We start from the raw sequence: 27,268 nt of genomic DNA, 5'->3' as shown, positions 1-27,268 counted from the left end.
AGTCTTGATTGAATCTAAGGAAGACAATGGGCACCGTCATTTAAAATCAATGTCACTTTTCAAACAAGAGTTGTAAGTTAACCATTGTTACACATTTAGCTTGATTAACAGCTTGTACCTGCCATTGTTTGTAAAGTAGTAAAAAAAAAAGATAGATTAAAAGAACCACTGACTAATGTAGGGTTGTTTTTACTGATGTACTTTAACCGATAAACATATTTGTTTCACAACACAAAACACTTCGTATCACACTGTCCACTGTACATGTTTTAAATAAAGCTTGGCAAACTCCAGAACCCTGGTGTTTTTTTTTCTAGTGGCGTCTTAAGTACATACTACATTAAATGTAGTATCTGGTGTTAATGTACTCCAGAATCTAAAGTTTAAAAAAAAGAATATTACCGTAAATGCTTTTCATAGTACAAAGCTTTATTAAAGGTAGGGTAAATTGTTTTTTTGTTAAAAGGTTAAAGCACTATATTCCCATAGTTTGTTCAATAACAGGGGTCTCCATGTCTCTCCAGCTCTTTAATAAACAGAAAATACACTTTTAAGTAGTTGACAACATTTCAGCCAATCAGGAGAGAGTACCCATTTATCAGCTTCATTTTGATAGTAATCCAGTTTTGTCCGCTCATTTCTTTGTGTCATCACTTCCAATTTCACTTTAATCTGTATCCTGACTGAGTTCTCTATCCTGATTGGTATCCCGGCCTGAAAATGCATTTTCTGATTAATAAAGAGCTGGAGAGACATGGGAGACTGCTGTTACTGAACAAACACTCTAAAGCAACATGCATCAGAATATAGAGCTATTTAACACAAGAAAATCCCTTACCCTACCTTTAAGTTTAACTTAATTGTCTTATATGTAGCATGACATCCTATCTACCTTTAAATATATTATGGTTAAAAACTGTACAATTATGGGGAAAGGCCTGCTACCCCTTCAACCAAGTGATTCAACTATGATTTGAACGTTTTGAAAAAGTACTTGAATTAAAGGCAGATAGACTGGATCATTTCATCCCAAATCCATTCTTTCAGGTGAACAATCTCAAGTGATCAGAAATGTTTTAATAATGGCATTGGAAGCTGTACACTAGATATACATATTGTTTGTATGGTGGAAATAAACAATATAAAAACCTTTCAGGATTCAAATTCAAAAATAGCAAAAGCAGTAGATCTACAAGCTCAAAACGTGTCGCGTTTTTTCAAGCTAGCAGATCTGCTGCTTTTGTGTCACGCTGTAGTATGATCAAGTAGGGCATTCATTTACGAAAAGAAAACAACAAGTTAGAATATGGAGAGACGTGGACAGTAGGTGGCGACGGTGTGGCAGTAATAAACATCACTACTTCTATGGTCTATGCTGACAGCATGTTTGCATTTCCAGAGGCTTAAGTACTATATGTCGACTCCGTGTGGTCTTGTTGACACGAGGCCACTTCTCAAGTTGTCTTGGTGAGAACGTTAGTTCTCACGTGAATTTACGCAGTCCGGATAGTCAAATAGTTACTTTACAACATTGTTTTTCTTTTGTCTATTCTAAGGGGCCGTGTCCACAGAGAACCCCTTTTGAGCTGAGGAGCACTTTGGATATCTCTGCTGTCGGGCAGAAACCAACTATGTCCAAAATATTAACTTTTCAGGAAATGAAAAAAAAGAAGAAGGAAAAAAACACTTTTAAAACAACACAATACTGCCTCATCAAAGTTGGTATGGTGACTTTATACATTGTCATATTTACTTGAATGTGTCCTTATATTATCATTACTTTACCCAAATACAGCTCAAGTGGAGTTGGGAGGTTTTTGACCCTTAATGTGGAGATAGTTGTTTTGTCCATCATTGAATAGAATGAAGAAGTCAGACAGGGAAAAAAACATTTGAGGATCCAATGGAGTTGGGAGGTTTAGTCAGAAGCGCTTTTACATACTTTTCATTGGTTCAATATAAAACCCACACACAGACGTTCAATAGCACTATTTTATTAAAGAAAATAAAAAAGATGAAGGAGATGGGAGGTTTGTGCCCGACAGTGACAATATCATCACGTCCATAGCGCTCACACACAGCGTGATGCCCGCACTGTTCCATCCTATCAGCCATTGAAGTGCTCTGCGTTATTAAGCACAAATATCTTTGCTGAAATATGGACTTCTCATGTAGTTACGATTCAACGCCGGCTCGTAATTTACGGGGTTCTCAGACACAGCCTGGAGGATCAAAAAAGAAGCACAGCTTGAAACGCCCAGGAGCGTCAATGTCTGTGTTTTCCTGTTGTCGTCACGGCCGATTCTCATTTTACTCGATCAGATGTGTTTGTTTTACTTTGTAACTGATAATTAACAATGCAACTGAAATGGCAACATTCATCCACTCAGCTGACAAATGACGGAGTTGTGACGATCCCACACCCGTCTACAGTACAGACTTGGGAGGACGATATGAGGAAATGGCCTAATGTAACATTCGCCAAAATGTTATTCAACTTAACCGAATCAACGGCAGTGGATGGTAACCGACAGGACGCTCTGAAATGTGCAATGGGATATCAGTATCTCCACAGCAAAAAAGTTGGTGTTGTGCTACTCCATCAACTGGATGGCTTTGTTATTTTAAGGCAAGTGTTGAACCGAGCCTGTGCATTAATAACGACGCACACAGTCCGTGGGTGTTGGTACCGGAGGATGGTGATATTGAGACGGCTGGATGTACATGTACGCGTGTCGCTGGACCTGGTCGGTCGTGCAGTCATGCAGCAGAAATCATGTTTAAGGTAGGTACCATTGCCGAAATGTATTTAAGTGGGTGATTGATCGACGTTATGGCTAAAGCAAACAATAAACCTATCCAACATGTGAAAACAGGCATTAAAGTTTCCATAATCAATGGTGGTCAAAAGACTAGCCATGGATCACACGACACGACGGTCGTCTGTCACGACCGTCATGGATGAGTGACGGCCGTCAAGTGCTTACCCCATGGCCACGGATGTTACAATTATGTGCGGGCCCGCAGAAGTACCCGTAGACTCAATAACAAGCATATTAATCCGATCGGTGCCCATTTTCTCACAGAGTTATAATATATCAGAGTGCAGCACACCTCCCAACCGACGGGGTCGCGTAGTAGTGAAAGTAAATGGAAAGCAAAAGTTAGCTTTTGGGCGGGCTACAGAACAGCCAGCGGAAGAGAGCTGCTGGGGCCGTTCATAGAAGGGTGTAGCCCATATAGCAGTTACCTAGGTTTCTGTTCTTTTGGCCTTTTGCCTGTGTACGTTTCTTGAAAGTACTATTTTCATTTGGCTATTTTTGGACAGCCCTGCAATGTATATTATTGCACAAGAACGTTGGTGTTGGAGAGTTTTGTTAAATAAAAAACAGCAAAATGCATTCTTCGACGGTTGTCTAATTCTTGGAGCCTTGAGCCATCGGCCAACCTTTACATGTAGAACCAAAGAACCTCACGGGTCCATTTGGTTGGTCGTTGAAATTAAAAAGTGTGAGAACCACTGGTCTTATAATTGCTGAAGTGAAGTCCACATAACCAGCTCTGACAGTGTAGATACAAAAAAAAAACGGTTCCCGGAAACCAAAATGTGATGGAACCGATTCTGGTTCCTCAAATGTTGGTTCCTTCGGTTCCTTCAGGTTTCCGGATCCCAACTCTACTCACAACTCTACTCACTTCTGACTTTTCTTCTTCTTCTTCTTCTTCTGCTGGACGTTCAGTCTTTGCGCCCCCTTGTGGGACATGGTGGAGTCCACCAGCGCGGGGGGCTTGGTGGTCTTGTAGGCGGCTGACTTCCTGACGCGCTCCCCCTTCACGTTGACGATGTGGGGGAGCAGAGGAGGGGTCCTCAGGCCAAGGCTGGTCCCCTGGGGACGGTGGGCCCGGAGCAGCATCTGGTCCCCTTCCACCCCGGTCACTGCCACCCAGCCTGCAGGGAGGACATCAGAAATCATCTTCATTGACACATCACAGGTTGACAGCAAGGGCCAAGGCTTGGATATTTACGATGAGACCGACACGGAAGCTTATGAATGGCCAGAGTGTGGCACTGTTTTACCCTGCGCCGACCTGCGGTGTCAGAAATAATTTATTTTAACGCAAGTGAATGGGTTTTTTGACAAACTTTAGACTAGATTTTCTTACCGTAATAAAAATGGTCATAAATTCTATATGCTTCCAGTCGCTAGTTTAAAGTCTCCTTTCAATCATCATGATATGCGTTTTGCTAAACTATGGTCCCATTTATTCTAAAATTGACGATAAAGTAGGCTATGCTCCAGGAGGGGCGGGATGATTTGATTGACAATCTACACAACCAATAGCATTCATTCCCCGCCCCGCTCTTGATTGACAAGCTACCCAACCAATAGCATTCTTTGGGGGTTGTTTTCCGGTTCCCTGGTCACATGTCTGGTCTCAACCGATAGCGTTTGAGTTCCGGCGTGGCCAACTGTATATATTAAAGATGGGAGGATACACGTTCCTGAACTATCGGCTTCATTTTCGGTCTGTAGAAAGCAGGGGAGTGGCTTTGTCCATTCATTTTTTACAGTCTATGGTTGACAGGTGTAAAACAGTGTTTTTGTTGTTTCCAGAAAGGAGAAAGAGAAGAGGGGGAGCAAGGGGGGAATGAAAGACAAATCAGCAAAAGATATCTACAGTACATACAGCATACGTATACAGTATATACGTCAAAGCATATCTCCGTCCGACACAGTGCATGAGGTTAGACATAAGGTGCATGAACATAGCAGCAGGTATACACTATACATGATATTTGACATTAAGGTGCATAAGGCGTACAGTATCAAAGAGAAGATCAGCGCATTGTCCACGAGATTAAGGTGCAAAGAGTGTCAGCGGAGTGTCAGAACCACATAGTGTGGTTACAATTGTGTGATTTTATGTTTTCTCTTTTTATTTAAATATATTTTAGCTGGAGCTTCTCAGCTGAAGATTGTCACCTGTCTGTTAGTACTCTGTACCGGAGTGCCTCTAAGTCACAATAAAACTGAATCTGAATATAGTTTTTCTGACTTCGTCACCATCTGGTGGCCTTTTGAAACTTTAAAAACCTGTTGACATGTATAAAAGGAATCAGGGAAAAGTTTCATCTGAATTCATAACACCATTAAGACACTGGTTCAGGTGTTTCTATCATCTGAATGGTCTCATCAGTGTAACAGCTCATGTATAAACAGTATTTAACATGTGTGTGACCTGCGGAGGACAGTGTGAGGTCAGCGCTGGCAGTCAGGTGACCCTGTCCCTCCAGTGTGAACTCCTCCCACACCAGAGGAGGAAAGTCCTTCATTCGTTCCTCGCCTCCCATCGGCACCTACACACACACACACACACACACACACACACACACACACACACACACACACACACACACACACACACACTTAACGATTTAGGCATTTAGGTGGCGCTCCTATCCAGAGTGACTTAAGCAAGGTAAACACACACATAGAATGCACAGAGACAATGTAGTGTCTCAGTAAACTATAGGATCATCATCAGTCTAAACAATATACTATCAAAATAATCTGTACAAACTATAGGATACCAGGTAAACTATTAACTTAGCATCTGTTTAAATAACATGCCATCTAAAAGAAACATTGTGGTCAAGAAAAACAAGCCTTAAAACCCCCACCAACACACAACAAACACACTTAATTCAGACTTTAAGTGAAACAAAGTTATCAGGGATCCGCAATGTCAGAGATGTTGTTTCAATTCAAGACAAGACATGCAATGCTTTTGTTAGAACGTGTGTAGGGAGGCAGTGCCTTGCTCAGGGACGGTTTCTAACTACAGGTCAGAGATTATTAAACAGAAAGATTTCATTTGATAAGTGCTGCTAATACATGCTAGATGTTAAAAACACCATAAATTATGTCCAAAAACTGTTACTTTTCAGGATTCAAATTCAAAAGCATTAAAAGTAGCAGATCTACAAGCTCAAAACACGTCACTTCGCGCCAATGTTTCGAGCTTGCAGATCTGCTACTGTTGATGCTTTTGTGTGACGCTGTATTATGATCAAGCAGGGCAGGGGTCTTCAACAGGGGGCAGAGTTACTAGAGGGGGGCCGCCAAATGTTTGTGTGATATGATTTACATGAACCACTTGAACCCTACTGTAGCATCTCTACTCTGAGGAGAACTTTAGCCAAAAAATAGCCGATCTACAAGCTCACAACGCCTCGCGCTGCGAGGCGTTGTGAGCTTGTAGATCTGCTATTTTTGCCAAAGAGGTATAGGTGTAGAGGGAGAAGTTTAGTCTGAAACACAATTTTATACAATATAGAGGTGGTCCCTGCTTCATCTCTCTCTCAGCTAGGGGGTCCTTGGCCTGAAAAACGTTGAAATCTCCTGAAGTAGGGCGTTAATTTACGGGGGGGGGGGGGGAACACAAACAGTTTAAATATGGAGATATTAGGAGGTTTCTTATGTAGAGTTCTCACCCCCAGCAGACTGTGTCCGCTGTGTTTGAGGTAAACATCGTCAGCTCTCTCCAGGCTGGTGATGTGAACTGGAAGCATGTTGGAAGCAACAACACTCAACCAACACGACTTCTCACCCTGTAGAGACACGTGAGTCCCATTAAAATCAACACTCTGACTCTGTCCCAGTCAGTCAGTCAGTCAGTCAGTCAGTCAGTCAGTCAGTCAGTCAGTCAGTCAGTCAGTCAGTCAGTTTGACTACTTGATCCACATCAAATTGAGACCATGGAACCAAATAGCACGGGCAAGGCCTAACTACTTTAGCCCGAAACAAATCGGTTAAAAACAGGACAAACAAAAACATTATTAGCCTAAGACAGAACATCACATACAACACCAGAAATTGTGTTTATCTGATTACTTGCCAAGTGTGTGGATTACAGTATGTAGGAGAGACAAGCAACTCCATAGCAAATAGAATAAGCCAACATAGATACAACATTAATAATGAAAAAGATACCCATTTATTAATTGTTCAACACTTTATGACACATGGGATTGATACTATAAAAGTATGCGGCCTGGAATACAATGACCGCTGGACAATTGGACAGAGAAGATTCCATGAAAAAGAATGGATTACAAGACTTAGCACAAAATATCCAGAGGGTCTAAACTTCTAAACTGCCCAACAGAACTGAAACTATCCACATATTCTTACTAACCTAAACAATGGAGTTGATCACCTACATCAACCACAGAGTTGAGGGGGAGATCTCATTGTTGAGTTAATGAGAATATCAATGAAGGCACATTGATACCAAGAGCCATCAACATTTGGACCATCAACAGGGAGCTAATTGTCTTCCAAATTGGAGGTGTGAACATCAGAACTGTGGATATGCTAACTTGGTTCCAAAACTGTATCCTTTCAGCATCTACCCCATAGTCCTAAAAAATAGTGTAAACACATCTTTAAATGGAATTAAGAAATAGTTTTAATCCGAGGGTATGCGGTTACCCTAACTCAGAGATTAGACGCCTCTGCCCTGCACAGTCTGAGCCAAATCACAAAACCTTAATAACAGAAATAGTCTAGATAAGCTTAATTAATTGCAAAACATGACACCCCTTATTCAAAACAGATGGCGAATGCATTCTTCTCTTTATAGGGCCTACACAGGTAATAAAATTACATGTGAGACCTTTATGAATTGAACCTCACAGTCAGCAGTCAGTCAGTCAGTCCTTTATCATCACTGGGATTCAGCTGATGTCCCTTAAACCAGGGGTTCCCAACCACCGGTCCGCGGCCGGGAAGTCCAAGTTTTCCCCGTCGTGAATCTATAACCTTGTGTCGCCAGGATTTTCCACAGAGCAGAGAAAAAGGTTGAGTCGGTCACATGAAGATACCAAGGATTAGTTAGTGATGTCACTGAGGCTTATAAACAGCTTTGTCCGTTCCTGTAGTGACATCACTGTTGAATCCTTGCTATCTTTATCTTTGCCTTTGTTTCAACATGTGTTGACATGCGCCGTGCGACTACAAGCTATAGCCAATTTTGTCACGATGATGATCGACCGCGCTAATTAAACATTAGTCTCGCGTAGCCAGACAACTATTCCACAATCTCTGAATGCTATATAGAGTCTGGAACTACAACTCCCCAAATCCGAGAGAGGAAGCTGGCACTTCCGTTCACGAAAATATATTTACATTTTACTTTTTAATTTCCATTTTTGCTAAACAGCAAGCTAAATACACTTAGATGATTTGTATTTATATTAGGATAAATTTGCGCGACTGTAAAAACTAAACGGAAGTGGGGAGGACTGAGGAGGCTTCATATCCGGTTTATATTCTAATCATGATCACAGCTTCCGAGTCCCAGACTGTATGACCGGAGACATTTGAAAATTGTGGGAGGCAACAGTCTGGCCACGCGACGCAAGACTAATTAAACACTAAACAGGATTATTATTTCATGTCAACATTCAAGTACATCTATCAGAAGATGTAACTCAGGTAAAGTAATGCGTCACTCTGCAAGTTTAACCATAGAGTTAGAATTTAACTAATGTTTTCCACCTGTCCAAAGTAATTTCTGATAAGACACATATCCTTTTTTTAATCATCCTGTCCTTGTTGATATATCGCCATTTAGGTAAATGATATAACATTATGTATACATTATGTATATAATATAATATATATAATAATATAAAAATAGCAGCCAGTGATGTGTCATTGACCGTCAGTCAACTTTGCCCCCCCCCCCCTCGTTGACTAAACGGTCCCGGCACCGAACCGGGTCCAAGCACCGGGCACCATGTCGGTCTGCGAAAGGTTTTTGAACGGTCAGCTGGTCCGTGGTAACAGAAAGGTTGGGAACCCCTGCCTTAAACAGTAAACTGAAGTAATTAGTAGTCCAACTAGTCCATAAAGGTCTACAAGTACTGGAGTAAGCTGAGCTTTACAACTGCAGAGTAGTTCTACCCGAGTAGATATAGAACACAAGTACAGACTAGTAGGCTGCAACACAAGTAGTTCTGAGAGTAATAGAAGCAAAGGAAACCACAGTGCTGCTTGTGGTGACTGAGGCAGACTAGGGAAAAATGACTGAGGCACTCCGGCTTCACCCATTGAGACCTGATGCCGATTCTACATGTCTCCTAAATCTCAACAGTTTTGTGAAAAAACGTATGTTTCTATATCAGTGGTGCTCAATCTTTTTCATGTCAAGGACCCCCAAAATGATATGTATTTGGCCACGGACCCCCATCAAAATATGTTGTTCCAGGGACCCCCCCGAGAAGCAAAGATTTGAGTTAAAAATGTTCGCTTTAAAAATATATATATTCAAAGATTTGCACTAATTTTCACGATTTTTCAAAAATAGCAGATCTACGCTACGAGCTTGTAGATCTGCTATTTTTGAATAGCCCAAAGTGTAAAATAATGCTGTTTAGCTCAAATCTAAAAATGACACAGTTCCCGGTCTTAATGGGTTAAGGTGAAACAAAAAAGGATTTATTTGAGCAGATGAGCAAGGCAGCAGCTGACCGATGCGTTTTTTCCACACTTAGGTCTTCAACAGGGTTCCCTGGTCTGCCTTCACCACAACCCACAAGCAGCACTTTGGTTTCCTTTGCTTCTATTGAGTAGTCCTATAAGTACTCCCACAATTACCTATACTTGTCTACCCGTACCGAGTAGTTTTATATTAAGAAGAGAGTATTACTACGGTCTTTATTTAGTCAGTAAACCTTCCCTTGTTCAATTCAGGTTAAAAGCCCTGGAGGCAAAGAGACAGACAGACAGACAGACAGACCTTTAAGTAGTCGATCCTCCCCACAGCTCCCAGGAACAGAGTCATCCCAGGCTTCAAGACAAAAGTCCTGGGAACGATGGCCTTAGTGGCCACGACCATCTTCACCTCCTCCTCTGTCAACAAGCTGAGCAGCTGAGACACACAGACAGACAGACAGACAGACAGACAGACACACACACAGACAGACAGACAGACAGACAGACAGACACACAGACACACAGACACACAGACACACGGACAGAAAGACAGACAGACAGGCAGACAGACAGAGAAACAGTCAGACCACAGACAAAGATTCATGTTATCTCTGTCTACTATGAAATGAAAACCTACTCAACAGACTACATGAAGTGTTGTGTGTACAGACTCTGTTTCACTCTATATTGTTATTTTTGCTTGGCCTCTTATTCAGTTCCTATTCAGGCCTGTGTGAAGGTTTTATTGTGACATCATCTCTCCATATTCATTGAATGTGATGGATTATAGATTAAAGTTGATTGAACTCACATCCTGTTCCTTCATGATTCCAGGTGTGTCGTACAGCCAGTGAGCGTCTTTCAGCTCGTTGTGAGTGAACTCCACCACCGGAGCACTGGAACCTGACAATACAAACTACAATAAACCACTGGAACCTGACAATACAAACTACAATAAACCACTGGAACCTGACAATAGAAACAACAATAAACCACTGGAACCTGACAATACAAACTACAATAAATCACTGGAACCTGACAATAGAAACAACAATAAACCACTGGAACCTGACAATAGAAACAACAATAAACCACTGGAACCTGACGATACAAACTACAATAAACCACTGGAACCTGACGATACAAACTACAATAAACCACTGGAACCTGACAATAGAAACAACAATAAACCACTGGAACCTGACGATACAAACTACAATAAACCACTGGAACCTGACAATACAAACAACAATAAACCACTGGAACCTGACGATACAAACTACAATAAACCACTGGAACCTGACAATACAAACTACAATAAACCACTGGAACCTGACGATACAAACTACAATAAACCACTGGAACCTGACAATACAAACAACAATAAACCACTGGAACCTGACAATACAAACAACAATAAACCACTGGAACCTGACAATACAAACTACAATAAACCACTGGAACCTGACGATACAAACTACAATAAACCACTGGAACCTGACGATACAAACTACAATAAACCACTGGAACCTGACAATACAAACTACAATGTCCTATTTGACTCAGACCTAAACTTCACAAAGCATTTTTCTAACATTTCAAAAACAGCCATCTTCCAAATTAGGAATATTTCAAAAATCAGATCATTTATCTCATTCAGCGATGCACAAACCCTTATTCACGCCTTTGTCACTAACCACTTGGACTACTGTAATTCACTTTTTTCTGGACTCCCCAAAAAGTCAATCAATCGCCTCCAACTAATTCAGAACACAGCAGCTAGAGTTCTTACTAGAACCAGGAGATATGACCACATCACCCCGGTTCTTGCTTCACTGCACTGGCTACCAGTGGCGTTCAGAATTGATTTTAAAATTGTATTGTTCGTTTTTAAAGCTCTGAACGGACTTGCTCCTATTTATATTTTTGACCTCCTGTCTCCCCACAAACCCACCCGCAATCTCAGATCTGCACACAAACTTTTATTAGACCCCCCCCCAGACAAACCTTGTGACAGAAGGTGACAGGGCATTTGCTGCGAGGGCTCCATTTCTGTGGAACCAACTCCCCCTGCATATTAGACAGGCCACTTCGGTGCCCACCTTTAAAAACCTTTTAAAAACCCATTACTTTAGAACGGCCTTTACCTAGAAGGAATTAGTCAGCTATTTCTCTGCTTTCAGTCTTATTTTTGATGTTATTATTTTTGTATGGTTCCTTTGTTTGTAAATTTTCCATCACTGAATTGTTTTTATATTCCCTATAAATGTATTGTATTTGTATTGTTAAGCACTTTGTAAACCTGTTTTTGAAAAGTGCTATATAAATAAAGTTTATTATTAAAGTTTATTAATAAACCACTGGAACCTGACAATACAAACTACAATAAACCACTGGAACCTGACAATACAAACTACAATAAACCACTGGAACCTGACAATACAGATCTACAGATCTGTATCTACAAGCTCTCAACGCCTCGCAGCGCGAGGCGTTGAGAGCTTGTAGATCTGCTATTTTCGGCTAATGTTCCCCTCAGAAAAGGAATTCTAGGTTTCAAAGTGTATTCTAGGTTAGAGTATAAAAACGAAATCCTATCACACAAAGATTTGGCGGACCCCCTATAGTAGCTCTGAGGACCCCCTAGGGGTCCCGGACCCCGTGTTGAAGACCCCTGCAGTAAACTATAGGATCACAGGTAAACCAAGAAGCTAGCATCAGGCTAAACAATATACTATCAAAATAATAATCTGTACATTGAAACTACAGGATACTTGGTAAACAATGAACCTATATGTATATTAAATAACATGCTATCTAAATTAAAACATGTGGTCAAGTAAAAAACAAGCCTAAGTACTAAGTAGTACAAAAGAACAAATGACCAAGGTGGGTCTGCATGGTCGTGTCTCTAGCATCAATTGAAAACACTACCACTGCAAATAGCAAGTGTTATTTTATATTGGATACAAGCTCGGGGCTTCCATGAACAAATGTGTTTATCGTCAAAATGACACCAAAGTTTCAGCAGACAGAGGTTAATGAGGGCTATAGTACAGTACACACACACACACACACACATACACAGCGCTGCATGTGACCAACCAGGCGTGTTATTATGTTGTCATAATTCATAAAGTATTTAACAGGGTGTTATAGGCCGGGGACTGACCTGGTCTGCTGTCCTCTCCACTGTCCTCCTCGCTGTAGGCCAGACTGTCTGGGTCAAACTCTATGAGCCGTCTGCTCCGGTCAGCCTGCACCCGAAACGTCCTGCCTACACGACCTACACACACACACACACACGCTCAACAACACAATACTGGCATGTGCTTTACACGTTTTTTTTTAGTAGGGGTGTAACAATCAGGGTTCGAGACTAAGGGAATTTTGACGTCCTGGGGAGGCAAAAATATGTATTTGGGACGAAAATGTATGTCCGCTGGGACGCAGACTGGGGTAAGATTTTTTTGAGCCACTGCTCAAACGGTGCACAAACTCATGGCACGAGAGCAGACCGCTGCACGAGACATAGACATGTTTATATAACGATTAATCAAAGTTACCACAGGGCGGCAGTACTGATCATCCTCCTCAGGCACAACTTTAGTTGCAAACATGCAAACATGTCCTAAGAGGACAGAAAAAAAAAAAAAAACTGGGACCGTTTCACTTTGGGACGGTTAAAATAGTATTTTGGGGCGGTGGTGAAAAGGGTTAGTCTGGAGCCCTGGTAACAATGCCGAACCAAATGGCCCGTACCGTACCGAACCGAAACGTACCGAATGAACTAAAATACAGAGTTTCCATAGCAAAATATTAAGCTGGTGCACTATACCAGTGGTTCTCAAACTTTTTCATGTCAAGGACCCCCAACTTGACACTTATTGGCCCACGGACCCCCATTTGAAAAGATATGCCAGGCAGGAACCCCCATAAGAGAAGATTTTTACGGCTCTAGCAGTGATTCTCAACCATTTTAATTTCAAAGACCCCCAGTTTGACATGCATTAGGCTGCGGACCCCCATTTATATCTCTGGGACCCCAATTTATATTGTAAAATCAATATTAATTTAACTCTGAGAGTGTACAAATGGAACCAAATGGATCCGTTAGGTCCATTTGACTCTCAGAGTTACAGACCCATAAGGGTCCATTTGGTTCCTAACTATCCATCATTTAGCTGGGGACCCCTTGGAACTTCCTCAAGGACCCCTGGGGGTCCCCGGACCCCAATTTGAGAACCAACGCACTATACCCATTCACAACAACACCACTACACGTTCGGTATCCCGGTTTTGAAGCCATGATTTGTTCCTTCTTTTTTTAATGGTATGGTGCAGTGAAAAATATATGTATACCGGTACCGCTGCAAACCCAAGTTCCTCAATACATAAAATAATAGAAACTAGAACATAAACAACATTATTAAAGAGCTGAACTTTTCCATTGCACTTTCCTTAAAAGTGGGTTAACCCATCAAGACCGGGAACGCATCAGTGTCACTTTAGATTTCTTTGGCTATTAAAAAATAGCAGATATACGAGCTCATAGCGCGGCACCGAGTGCCGCGCTACGAGCTTGTAGATCTGCTATTTTTGAAAAATCTTGAAAATATTTATTTCATAGTATATATATTTTTTAAAACTCTTTTAGATTTAGAAAACATTTTTAAGAATCGCCTCAGGTCTTAATGGGTTAAAAGAAAAGCATCGTAGAGGCTTTCACTGTTCACTATTAAGGACGTTGATGTAAGAAAAACAAGCGCTACTCTTCTCCAACACTCTACGTACCAGACTGAACATTTTATGTACCGTTACAACCCTACTGAATAGATAGCTACACCATCACACTCTCTCCCTCTCTCAGTTTGATCATAATCTGTAGAGCCCCAGTGCTAATTTCATCAGCTAAACTAAATAAAAACTAAGCTTCAGTATGATGACTAAAACTATGACTAAATATATTGACAATTTCATCAACAAAAAGAAAAAAACAAGCTAGACTAAAATGTTAGTGAGGGACTAGTGGAGAAGAGATCCAGTAGAACTAAAAGACAAGTCATTTTATGCTTCGGAAAATAGCCGATCTACAAGCGAGCTTGCCGTCTGCAGCCTCTCCTGTCTCCTGAACATCCCGTATGGAGTGGGGTTGATCTACAAGCGGCATGCAGGCATGTATAAATAACAGGGTCCCCACACATTTTTAGCAATGAATTTCCAAAACTTTTCCAAAACCTTTCCAGAATATTTAGCCCAATTTCCAGGCCCATATAACAATCATTCGGCGCAATAATGTGTCTCTTACTCCTATGTAGAATGCCCAAAGATAGGCAGTGTAGCAAAAATAAAGTTTGAGACATACATTAGGCTGCCGTCACACAGCCCGTTCGGCGAAAAACTACTTATGTTACATATTTCGTGTAATATCATTCATGTTTATGAAAATGTTTTGTTTTAGCAAAATCAATAGCCAAAAACAATGCATAGCCAAATATTTTTCCAGGACCCTTGATAAATTCCAGGACCTTTGATGATGTTTGATCAATTTCAAACCTTTTCCAGTACTGGATTTTTTTTTTTTTTATTTCAAAATATTTCCAGGAATTTCATGACCGTGGGGACCCTGAAATAAGTCATTATTATGCCATCACGGCCCGTCAAAATACAGTTCAGTCGACTAACTCAACTGTAGTTTTAGTTTACTAAAATCGTATGATATTTAGTCAACTAAAACTAAAACCTCGCTTTCAAATTATTTCAAAAATCATATTTTTGTCATGACAAAAATATGACTAAAGCTAAATGGATTTTATTCAAAAGACTATGACTATAACTAAATACATATTTGCTGTCTAAAATTAATACTGGCCCCACCAATATATTAGCTGGGCCGTTATGTGACTTTTCTGATGAGGACATTCAGATGGAGATGATGACATTCTCCCTCTCTATCTCTCTCTAGCCAAATTCCAATACCGAAAATCTCGGCCACTCGCTCACTCCCACTCGGTCACTCCGACTTCGAACCGGAAGTAGTCGCGGTCCAATTGTTCATGTGCTTCTTGGAGGGGGCGAGTGGAGTCGAGTGGAGTCGGCGAGGAGGCTCTCCACTTCCGCATTGAGCGAGTGTACATGAAGTGTATGCTCGACCACTCTCAACAGCTCCTCCGCGGCAGACTTCCGCATCACGTGTACACTTTTTTTTGTTTTTTTCCCCTTCTCCCGTGACGTTTACATGGTCCTCCTCCTCCACATGTGCCGAAAACACCGGCCGCACCCCCCCCCCCCCCCTCGCCGCCGCCGCTCACTCGTTGCGCATCTCACACACACACACACACACACACACACACACACACACACACACACACACACACACAGTGTAAAGTAACTGAAAAGACCGCAACAAGCCACTGGCTTTATTGCGTTGTTGAATGATATAAAGCATAATACAATTATACATTGTAATATATTGTGCACACTTTCTGTCTCAAAAGCTGTTTCTATTCGTGCATGCCTCAATGCAGTACACGGACTACTATAAATGACTGAGACAAAGATTATGTTAACATTTTTAACTTCTGGGACGAAGAAAAAGAAAAGAAAACGGGAGGTGCGCGAACAGCGCGATGGAGAAGAAGGACCCGCCGATATTTAATATTGTTTGTTGGTGAAACAATCATGACTGATACACATGAAAGAAGACCCTTCACAGCTAAATAGAGAATTTTACATTTTAAGAATCGGTTCAGAATTGAATGAGTATGGCTATAGTTAAATGTGAAGCTGTTCCTGCTATAAATATGCATCCACCGTTCTGCGCGCCCCTCGGCTGCGACGTTTCCTTTTTGACACACATCTACACTTCATGGAGTACATTTTTGTACTGGGGTTCTGGGGACTGTACGAGCAAAAAGAGGGACAGGTCAGGATTAAATTCATAAATGTAAGTTTGCTCATCCTGGCGCTTCATTCACTATTTCAGGAATAAATGGCCTTGCACAACAATGTTAACTATAAAGATAACGATGTGGCCATTCATCCACATTGAGGAATTGTCTATTCTTATATTCTGTATAATTCTATACCTGCATATTATTCTATGCATGTATATTTTCATCCACGGCTCTGGTCTAGCTGTGTGAGATGTCATAAGTGATATCGCGGAATTTGCCGTCGCTTTGAAATGACGCTGCTGAGTGCAGTCCGATCCTTTGAGGGAAACCGCTCGACCACTCGTCCTCTCAAATAATCCTCGGCTCCTCGCAGGGGCGGGGCTTAGGCGCGAGTGGAGGAAGCGAGGAGAGTGAGCGAGTGACCGAGTTTTGGGGAATGGAATTCAGCTTCTCTCTCTCTCTCTCTCTCTCTTACCCACTAAGTATCCCTGTTTGCTGAAGTGCTGCAGCCTCTTCAGCTCTTCGGGGGAGAGGTCGCCCTCTGTCTGTGAGGAGGCCGTCTGCAGCCTCTCCTGTCTCCTGAACATCCGGTATGGAGTGGGGTTGATGATGGGGAACTTCAGCAGGTTCAGGGTGGTTCCTGGTCAACACAGAGAAGGGAAAGCAATGTTTGCATTAGATTTTCAGGCCACCTTCAAATCCAGTCCTATATTTGCGCTGATCAGAGCAACGGTGACAGAGTTATTTGCGATGCGACGCGTTGTGAGCTTGTAGATCGTCTATTTTCAAATAGCCTAGGTATAAAATAGGGCTAAAGTGGTTAATGTAGGTTTCATTATGTAATCATTTATATCTGAAAAGTAACTAGTAACTAAAGTTTTCAAATAATTGTAGTGGAGTAAAAGTACACTATTTGTCTCTGAGATGCAGTGGAGTAGAAGTAAAAGTTTTGGTGATTGGAAATACTCAAGTAAAGTACAAATACCTCAAAATGTTACTTAAGTAAATGTACTTTCCACCACTGTGTGCGTGTGCATGTCTGTGTCTGTGTGTCTGTGTCTGTGTCTGTGTCTGTGTGTGTGTGTCTGTGTGTCTGTGTGTGTGTGTGTGTGTGTGTGTGTGTGTGTGTGTGTGTGTGTGTGTGTGTGTGTGTGTGTGTGTGTGTGTGTGTGTGTGTGTGTCTGTGTGTGTGTGTGTGTGTGTGTGTCTGTGTGTGTGTGTGTGTGTGTGTGTGTGTGTGTGTGTGTGTGTGTGTGTGTGTGTGTGTGTGTCTGTGTGTGTGTGTGTGTGTGTGTGTCTGTGTGTGTGTGTGTCTGTGTGTGTCTGTGTGTGTGTGTGTGTGTGTGTGTGTGTGTGTGTGTCTGTGTGTGTGTGTGTGTGTGTCTGTGTGTGTCTGTGTGTGTGTGTGTCTGTGTGTGTGTGTGTGTGTCTGTGTGTGTCTGTGTGTGTGTGTGTGTGTGTGTGTGTGTGTGTGTGTGTGTGTGTGTGTGTGTGTGTGTGTGTGTGTGTGTGTGTGTGTGTGTGTGTGTGTGTGTGTGTGTGTGTGTGTGTGTGTGTGTGTGTCTGTGTCTGTGTCTCTCTCTCTCTCTCTCTCTCTCACCAGGCCAGGGTGAGATGGTGGCCTTGTGGATGACCTCAGAGCCTTTAGTTTTGCAGTAGTCAGAGTCCAGCAGCGTGTTGAACAGGGTGGACTTCCCTGCGTTGGCCGTGCCCACCAGGAACACGTCCCCCTGGTACTTCCAGGACCTCTGCAGGCTGGAGATCAGGTCCTCCACGCCGTAGCCCGTCTTGGCGCTGATCAGGTGGACGTCTTTAAAAAAAAAGAAAAAGGGAGGGGAAGGCGGGGGCGGGGCACATGGAATAATCCATTAAGACCTGAGGCGATTCTTAACACATTTACTGCCAATCCCGAGATATCTCGGGACATTAAATCCACCCGTTACCCGCGGATACCGAGATATCTCGGGATCGTCTTTTTTATTTTATGTGGAAAAAATGTTTTTTGGTACCATCCTTGATTTTTTTTTCCCCCCATGACGCTTCCGACCCATCCTATGAGAAAATTTCCGACAACCGTTTCCGGTTCGTTTTTTATCTTGAAAAAACGTTTTTTCCCTGGTTTTGGCTAAAGATCATGGTTTTCACACGGTTTAAAAAACGAATGGTAAGCTCCGGTTGTATTTTCTTTTCTTTGATCGACGAACGGTTATCCTCTTTGTGTTTAAAAACGATCTGATAGCCGATCGGAGGCTCAGCTAATCTAAGATGGCCGGTGGGGAAGGCCGGAAATCACGTCACAGCCAAAATGGATATGACGTTTGCAGCCTGTTTTAGCCACTGATACCACAGAAGAAGAAAAAGAAAGAAAAGCCTAAACATTATGAGGGCTCGTACGTCCGTCGTTGCTGTTTATAAACACCATCCGATGGCGGATTTTAATGGATATAAAATGTTTGTGAACGGTTCAAAAAGCTATAAAACTCAAATCGCTGGCAGTGGGTGAGTACCTTATGAATAAACTCTGGCGGTGAATGTGTTAATGTGTTAAATATCCTCATGTTGAATCCATACCTTTCACGTTGTCTCCCAGCCCGGCCTGGCTGCAGTACTGGGTCAGCTGGCGGCGGATCCTCTGCAGGTAGTTGGGGGCGTCGGCGGGCAGCAGGTCCACCTTGTTGCCCAGGACCACCACGTGTTTGTTCCGGCCCACCAGGCCCAGCGGGTCCGGCACCACGGAGTCCGGGAGGTCCAGGAGGTCCACGATCAACAGGACCAGAGCTTTGTGGGACTTGATCCCACTGACCACGTTCCTGCAGTTATAGAGACGTACCGATTAAAGACGGGGGTGCCGTGATTTCCCTCCCCCTAAAACATGATCATCAGGTATTATGGTTATAATAGGAGGAAGATTTTTTTCAAAAAAGTATACAGAAATTGTTAAAATTATGTTTTTATGTGGACACGCCTCCAGTTCATTAAGTATACCTGGTTCTCACCTTAGCACCTCCTCCACCACCTTAGCACCACCCACCTGTCCTAGTCCCTCCTCCTCCTCATGCCCACACCTGTTGTGTTATGATAATGAGGGGGAGGGTATGTTTTCACTGTGTCACTAAAGCGCTGTTTTTCTATTGGCACGTTTGACCCTTAAGGTTTCAGCCTCCAGGAAGAAACTCAAAATAGTCAGAGAAGACATAAAACACCATAAAACCACCACCAGGGGGCTTAATGAAGTTCTATCAACCTCATAGACACATGAAAAACAGAAAAAGTGCAAAACCATGGCACCACCTCTTTAACATTTTTGCCTTCCTGCGATACCGATTCTGACGATACCCATAACTACCGTGTAACGAACCGATACCAGTGTGTAATTTAAGCCAATATTTTTATACTTTGGCTGTTCAAAAGTAGCAGATATACAAGCTCATAGCGCTGCGAGCTTGTACTGTAGATCTGCCTTTTTTTTTTTTTTTTTGGGTGAAAATCTTTGTGTACTGACAAGAAAGAGTTTTGTTCCAGGTGTCCCTGTACCTTAACACATTAGCTGCCAAAGACGTATATATACGTCTTTTAATTTTTTAATTATCAAAAAATTTTTTTTTTTTTTTTTGCATTTTTTTATAATTTCAACCCTTGTCGAATTATGAACAGATTAGGAGCTAAAAATGTTCGAAGATTTGCTGCTCCATTCACTTCAATGTTAAAATTCAAACGGACAAACAATTCACTTTGTTTTTTGGTTTAAAACTACTGCTTTTGAGCTATATTGAAACATCAACCAAACATGTCAACGAGGTCAAAATGACCTCGTTGACATTTGTGAAACCACACCTGAATCTCATCTGTGATTAGAAACCATCTGGGGATCAATCATACTGGAGGAAAAAAATCTGTGGCTACGCGAACAGGTACCAAAAACATGGCAAAACCCTGGCAGGCAACAGCTAAAAATCTGAAAAAACTCTGGCAGGCAATGTGTTAACCCCAGAAGCAAAGATTTGAGTAAAAAATGTAGTTTAAAAAAGTATATATATATATTCACAGATTCAAATATATTATATATATAAGATTTTTTTTCTACAACTATGAGCTTGTATATCTGCTATTTTTTAATAGCCAAAGTATAAAATAATGGTTATAGGCTATAGCTAAAAATCTAAATCCGTTCCCGGATTGAATGCGTTGAACAAATCTGGGACACTGGTTCTCGAGGGGGGGGGGGGGGTCTAGATGTATAAAACAATCATTTGAAACTGGCAGATCTACAAGCTCACAATGTGTCACGATTGTGAGCTGGTAGATCGGCCATTTTCAAATGGCCTGTATAGAGCTGAAGTGGTTAATGTGTGTTTTGCGATAATAATCAAAGTCTAAAAAGTAACTAGTAACTAAAGTTTTCAAATAATTGTAGTGGAGTAAAAGTACAATATATTCCTCTGAGATGTAGTGGAGTAGAAGTAAAAATACTGAAAACTGGAAATACTCCAGTAAAGTAAAAAATACCTCAAAATTGTACCTAAAGTACAGAAGTAAATGTACTTTGTTACTTTACACCACAAAAACAACTCTAACCTGTAGTCCTCTTTAGACATCTTGACCTCCAGCGCCTTCTTGTGGTGGGTGAGGAGGTAGCAGCGTTGGCACACGGCGTTCCTCAGGCCGCCGCCCTCCTCCTCCTGGGCCAGGGGCTTGAACTTCTCTGAGGGCATGTACCCGGCCGTGTGCTGGTCACTGCAGTGGAGCACGGCGCCGCAGCCCGAGCAGCACGTAGAGCTGGCCGGCTCGTCCAGGTCCGGCGTGCCGAACACCTTCTGCTCTCCTCTGGCCTTCACGTTCTTCCTCCTTATTATAACCCATTAAGACCAGGAACACATCTCTGTCATTTTAACATTTAACACATTGGGTGCCAAAACCGGATATATACTTCTTTTGAAAAACTGATGTCGAGTGCCAAAACCGTTTATATACGTTTTTTGAAACAAAAATGTTTTTTTTTTCTTCACAGCACCAGGAGATATGATTCTTCGAAGATTTAGACTTTAATCCACTTCCTGGTTAACTTATGACTTCAAAAGCCTGTATCTCGGCTCCTGTGTACTTTTTTTTTTTACAATGTATTTTTGACTATTTTCAACTGGCTGCAACTATGGAACGGATTACCGAATGTTTTTAATTTTTTTCCCCCGATTGTACGAGACCTCTATGTGTGTAGTCTGGGAGGGTTAGCGTCGGAGCTTGGACAGCAGGGGCGCGGCCACTGCGTTGTGATTCAAATCAACAGCCAATGAAGAAAAGGGGGCGGGATCCACATGCAGTGGGTGATGCATCTAAATAGGATCGACGGGAAGCAATTTCCCCTTGAGAAATTTCGGCCGCCATTGTTGTGTACTGCTGTTTGCCTCTCGTCGGACTTTTTAGACGAGTTGCACAGCTCTCAGACCGGTAAGAGGCGTGTCCGCTCAGATTCAGAGCGTGACGTACATCCCGCCCACAAATACCAGGGCTGTGGCCCAGAAGTTCCTCGCCAGAGCTGGCGAAAACTTCTGGGAACTCAGATTACTATGTGTGTAATGAGGGAATCACCGTGCACTCCAGGCACTCAACGTACACTTTTTTAATATAACTCTGGCACCCCAAGTGTTAAGAAGGATCTGTGTCATTTTTTTTTATTTCTTTGGCTATTCAAAAATAGCAGATCTACAAGCTCGTAGTGCGGCACCAAGTGCCACGCTATGAGCTTGTAGATCTGCTATTTTCTTTTTTTATCGTGGAAACTTTGTGCAAAACTTTGAATATGCGTTTTAAGACGAACATTTTTAACTCCCGATCTGTGCCTCGGTGGGGGTCCCTGGAACAACATATTTTGAGATGGGGGTCCGTGCCCAAATACATATCATTTTGGGTGGTCCATGACCTGGAGGAGTTTGAGAACCACTGATATAGAAACATACGTTTTTCAGAAAACTGTTAGGATTTAGAAGACATATGTAAAATTTCCCAGAAGCAAAGATTTGAGTTACAAATGTTTGCTTTAAAAATATATATATTCAAAGATTTGCACACATTTTCATGATTTAAAAAAAATAGCAGAACAAAATAGCATAACAGCTTGTATATCTGTTATTTTTGAATAGCCAAAGAAATCTAAAAATGACACAGATTCTTTCCCGGTCTAAATGGGTTAAGAGAAGATAAGATTGGCAGCAAGTAAAAAGAGCCATCACAAAGAACTGGGTACAGGAAAAACTGTCCTTGTATGGGCCTATGTGTTGCTTTGTGGTCAACAATCAAGTTTTGGAACGCCTACTGAGTGGTAAAAAAAAATACTTTCTGGCCTTGACGGCCCATACATCCAAACAGAAAAGTCCTTTCTGATTGTATTAAACAACGTTAAACTCACCAACATAGCAGCTGTACGGAAAGCTTGAATTATCCTCTTTCTATCTGCAACGTTTTTGTTTCATAAAAATCCACCGTAAACATTATTATGAGCTGCTTTCTGTCAATACATTCCGTGCAGGTGATTATTTTTAGGGGTCAGAGTTTGGAAGTGCTTGTTTTCGCTTTAATCCCTAGATACCTGATCAAATCGACAGGAAGTGACGCCCACAACGCCCTAGGAAACGTGTGGATAGGTTGAAGATGAATCTATCATTAACCCTGCAGCTAAAACCTTCCCACAATCTCCAAGTGAAGGGGATTTTCAGTGGTTGTCCATGATAGCGTCCTAGCATCCTCGCTGTACAGTTTACAGTAATAGTAATCTAATAATAAAGTAACACATAAGTAAACCAATAATCTAATAATAACTAATACATACTGTGGAGTATCGCCACAATGCCGCCTGTCAGGTAAGCACCACACCAGGGAGAGGCCATGGGACAGAGACAGAGGGAGACCTCGCAGGGAGCGCACCAGCCTGGGCAGCGTCATAGAAGGGCGTTACCTGCCACTCACCATCATGAATCAGCCCCAACTGAGCGCAGCTGCGACGACAGGTTAGGTGTGGCACCAATCTACAAAAGTGGCTACTCTGTCTCAGTCTGGCATTGGCTCTCCTGGTGAATGGACGGGTGCTACAGGCGGTAAGGCAATTCTCCACTATTCCTGCACATTACTGAATGTTTATGAATTGTAGTGTTAAAGGACGCTCTCTGTTTACTCCTAGGCAACCTGTGGGAGTTAATCACACATACCTGAGCACAATGCATGGATACTGAGCGATGACGCTGTGGCGCACGGATCCAAACAAAGAGACATTGTGATGCATGAAAATACCCCGACGCGGGGTGAATTTTGAGTTGGACTTTATTATTTGAAGTTACATGAAAAGTAATACCAAGGGCCTGCAGGTCATATATCTGAAAAGGTGTCAAATAAATACCCTTAAGTGGGCTTGTACCCTGCATTTTGTGTTTGGCTTTGATCAGTTCCCCACATTTGGTGGAGAATACGGGTATTCTGATCCACGCCAAACCCAAAAAAAAAAAAAAAAAAAACATGGAGCAGGCCAACGCACTTACGGCCCTGTTGAGGAGCCAAACAGATTTGCAGACAGCGGTACAAAAATTAATTGACAGAATTAGCCGTGATGTGGCTAGCACACGCGCCCCTAGAGAAGTACTCACTAAATTGACACCAGAAGATGATATTGAAGCGTACCTGGAGGTGTTTGAGCGCACCGCAGCCCGAGAGAGGTGGCCAGTCGGAGACTGGGCCTCACTCTTGGCCCCATTCCTCACCGGCGAGGCCCAGCGTGTGTGCCGGGACTTAACCCTCGCCGATGCCAGAGATTACAGGAAACTGAAGGACGCCATCCTCGCCACCCAGGGCTACAGCCTCCCAGCTCGAGCGCAGCGCTACCACAGCTGGGCCTACAACTCGGCCTTTCCACCCCGACCGCAGGTGGCGGCTCTACTGCGCAGCGCCCATAGCTGGCTTACCACCGGGGGAGATCCACCTATCATCGACCGCTTAGTGATCGACCGATGCATACGTTCGTTGCCGCCTGACGCCCGCAGATACGCCTCCCAAGTGAGTCCGAGTTCACTGGAGGCACTCGTGGCCCTCTTGGAGAACCACCAAGTGAGCGTGGACATGATGAGGACCACGCGCACCGAAGCCGCCAAGGGCCCTGGAGAGGAGAAGCCCGGCCGCGACCGTCGAAGATCGACGCCACCGAACCCACCTGCCGCCCGGACCGAGGCCGCGGTGGCCGAAGGGCCCACCCGAGGCCCACATCAACGCCGCTGCTATGTATGTGGACAGGCGGACCACATATCCTGGTCGTGTCCCGAGAGAGAGCGCGACGTTTCCATGGGGACAGCAGCCAGCTCCGACAGCGCGCGGCCCTGTCTGCACACCGGTACCAGCCCTCACCGCCAGACGCGCCTGCCCGTGAAGATAGGCCGAACCGACACGCACGCCCTGCTCGATTCCGGCAGCGCGGTGACTCTCGTACGAGCAGACCTGGCCGGAAAGCTCAGCTCCACCACCGTTCCAGTAACCTGTGTCCATGGCGATGTGCGTCACTATCCGGTGACACAGCTCCGCGTCCAGACGCCCCGGGGGGACGCAGTGGTGCCAGCCGGGGTCGTGCCCAACCTGCCCGTGCCACTGCTGATCGGCGCCGACTGCGTCCTCTTCGCCCGGTACTGGGACCCCGGCCTACTACGCGGCACAGCCCGCCACCGTCGCCGACGCGCCCCGCGCCCGGCGCCTCCAGGCGCGCTCCACGCCTGCCCCGCGTTCCGCGCCGCCACGCCGGCCGGCCTGAGTGACAGCTCCCCGGCAGGGGATGGGGGAGACGAGAGAGACGCGAGAGATGAGAGAGACGAGAGAGACGAGAGAGACGAGAGAGATGAGAGGAGAGGAAAAGACCAGAGACGGGAGGTGGAGGGCACACAGGCCACGTCAAGCCAGGGGGCCGCGGGCCCCGCTGATGTTGCGGACCCCTTCGCCGAATTCCCCGGCGTCGAAGCTCTCGAACCACCCCGGGCTGGGGGGTTCGCCACGGCGCAGTGGACCGACCCGAATCTGGACATGGCGCGCCGGAACGTGGCCGCCATCGACGGAAAGAAATGTGAGGGGGTGAGCCAGCCCGGCAGACGAAAAGGCTACCAAATCTACCATGTCAACATCTTGAAGAAGTGGATCTCAGCCCCCCGACTACCGCTGCCCGCGCTGATGACCACCGTGCCCGCGCAGACGTTGCCCCCGGTGCCCATAGGAGAAGACCTCGTCCCAGCCCAGACACAGGACATCAAGGACCTGCTGGGGCGGAACCGGGACATCTTCTCCGAACTCCCCGGCCGAACCACGCTCATCAGGCACGATATACGCACGGACCCTGGGAAAATAGTGCGCCAGCGGCCGTATCGAATCCCTGAAGCCAGACGAATTGCCATTAAAGAAGAGGTGGCCAAGATGCTAGAGTTGGGAGTTATCGAGGAGTCCTACAGTCCATGGTCCAGCCTGATCGTGATAGTGCCGAAGCCAGACGGGACGCTGCGCTTCTGTAATGACTTTCGAAAATTGAATGACGTCTCCGCCTTTGACGCATACCCGATGCCCCGAGTGGATGAACTGATCGAGCGCCTGGGCCCGGCCCGGTTCGTCAGCACGCTGGACCTGACCAAGGGCTACTGGCAGGTGCCGCTGACGGACCGGGCCAAGGCGAAGACAGCGTTCTCCACGCCCGACGGGCTGTTCCAATACACGGTGCTGCCGTTCGGAGTCCATGGCGCGCCCGCCACTTTCCAACGGCTGATGGACCGTGTACTCCGCCCCCACCGAGACTACGCTGCCGCTTACCTGGACGACATCGTGATCCACAGCCCGAGCTGGAGCCTCCATCTGCAGCACCTCCACGCCATCCTCGGGGCGCTCAGACGAGCCGGGCTGACGGCCAACGCCAAAAAGTGCCGCATCGGCCTGACGGAGACCGACTACTTGGGTTTCACGATCGGACGAGGGTGTGTGCGGCCCCAGACGCGTAAAGTGGAGCGGATTCGGGAATGGCCCCAGCCCAGGACAAAAAAGCAAGTAAAATCATTCCTTGGCCTCATGGCTTATTATCAAAAATTTGTAAAAAACTACTCTACTATTGCAGCCCCACTGTATGATCTGACATGTCAAAAGCGCCCCAACCACATTGTCTGGACGGCCGAGACGGAGGCCGCGTTCCAGACCTTGAAGAGCGCGCTCTGTGAGGAGCCAGTGTTAAAAGCCCCCGACTTCAGCCGGCCCTTCGTCCTCCACACAGACGCGTCGGGCACCGGGTTGGGGGCGGTCCTCGCACAGGTATTTGATGGCGAGGAGCATCCAATTACCTACGTGAGCAGAAAGTTACTAGACCATGAGAAAAATTATGCAACAGTAGAAAAAGAGTGTTTAGCGGTGAAATGGGCTATTCACCACCTACGTTATTACCTGTGGGGCCGTACCTTTACCCTCATTACAGATCATGCACCCCTAAAATGGATGGCCACCAACAAGGACCGGAACGCCAGAGTGACGCGGTGGTTCCTGGAGCTACAAGACTATTGTTTCAAGGTGGAGCACCGGCCCGGGAAGGACATTCCACACGCAGACGCCCTGTCCCGCATGTATGAAGTAGAGGAGCTGGAAGCCCCCGGACCAAGCGGCGGGCTTAGGGGGGGGATATGTGGAGTATCGCCACAATGCCGCCTGTCAGGTAAGCACCACACCAGGGAGAGGCCATGGGACAGAGACAGAGGGAGACCTCGCAGGGAGCGCACCAGCCTGGGCAGCGTCATAGAAGGGCGTTACCTGCCACTCACCATCATGAATCAGCCCCAACTGAGCGCAGCTGCGACGACAGGTTAGGTGTGGCACCAATCTACA

At 44.5% G+C, this 27,268-nt stretch overlaps 1 protein-coding gene across 1 annotated transcript in view; it reads right to left on the bottom strand.

Annotated features, from left to right (window-relative positions):
- Nucleotides 1–1,135: 1,135 nt before the first annotated feature.
- Nucleotides 1,136–27,268, bottom strand: part of LOC311033868 (nitric oxide-associated protein 1-like) — a 39,040-nt gene continuing 12,907 nt past the window's right edge. Inside the window, exons 4-13 of the mRNA XM_084041566.1 lie at nucleotides 20,975–21,244; nucleotides 18,971–19,209; nucleotides 18,000–18,209; nucleotides 16,875–17,039; nucleotides 12,676–12,789; nucleotides 10,315–10,406; nucleotides 9,808–9,939; nucleotides 6,497–6,613; nucleotides 5,242–5,359; nucleotides 1,136–3,949 (exon numbers count right to left, since the gene is read on the bottom strand). Of these exons, the coding sequence (XP_083897692.1) occupies nucleotides 3,693–3,949; nucleotides 5,242–5,359; nucleotides 6,497–6,613; nucleotides 9,808–9,939; nucleotides 10,315–10,406; nucleotides 12,676–12,789; nucleotides 16,875–17,039; nucleotides 18,000–18,209; nucleotides 18,971–19,209; nucleotides 20,975–21,244 (1,714 nt within the window). The 3' untranslated portion in view covers nucleotides 1,136–3,692. The remainder of the gene's footprint in view (nucleotides 3,950–5,241; nucleotides 5,360–6,496; nucleotides 6,614–9,807; nucleotides 9,940–10,314; nucleotides 10,407–12,675; nucleotides 12,790–16,874; nucleotides 17,040–17,999; nucleotides 18,210–18,970; nucleotides 19,210–20,974; nucleotides 21,245–27,268) is intronic.

The sequence above is a fragment of the Gymnoscopelus microlampas genome (assembly GCF_963454915.1).
Source record: "Gymnoscopelus microlampas genome assembly, chromosome: 18".
NCBI lineage: Eukaryota > Metazoa > Chordata > Actinopteri > Myctophiformes > Myctophidae > Gymnoscopelus > Gymnoscopelus microlampas.
This window is presented reverse-complemented; position numbering and strand designations above follow the sequence as displayed.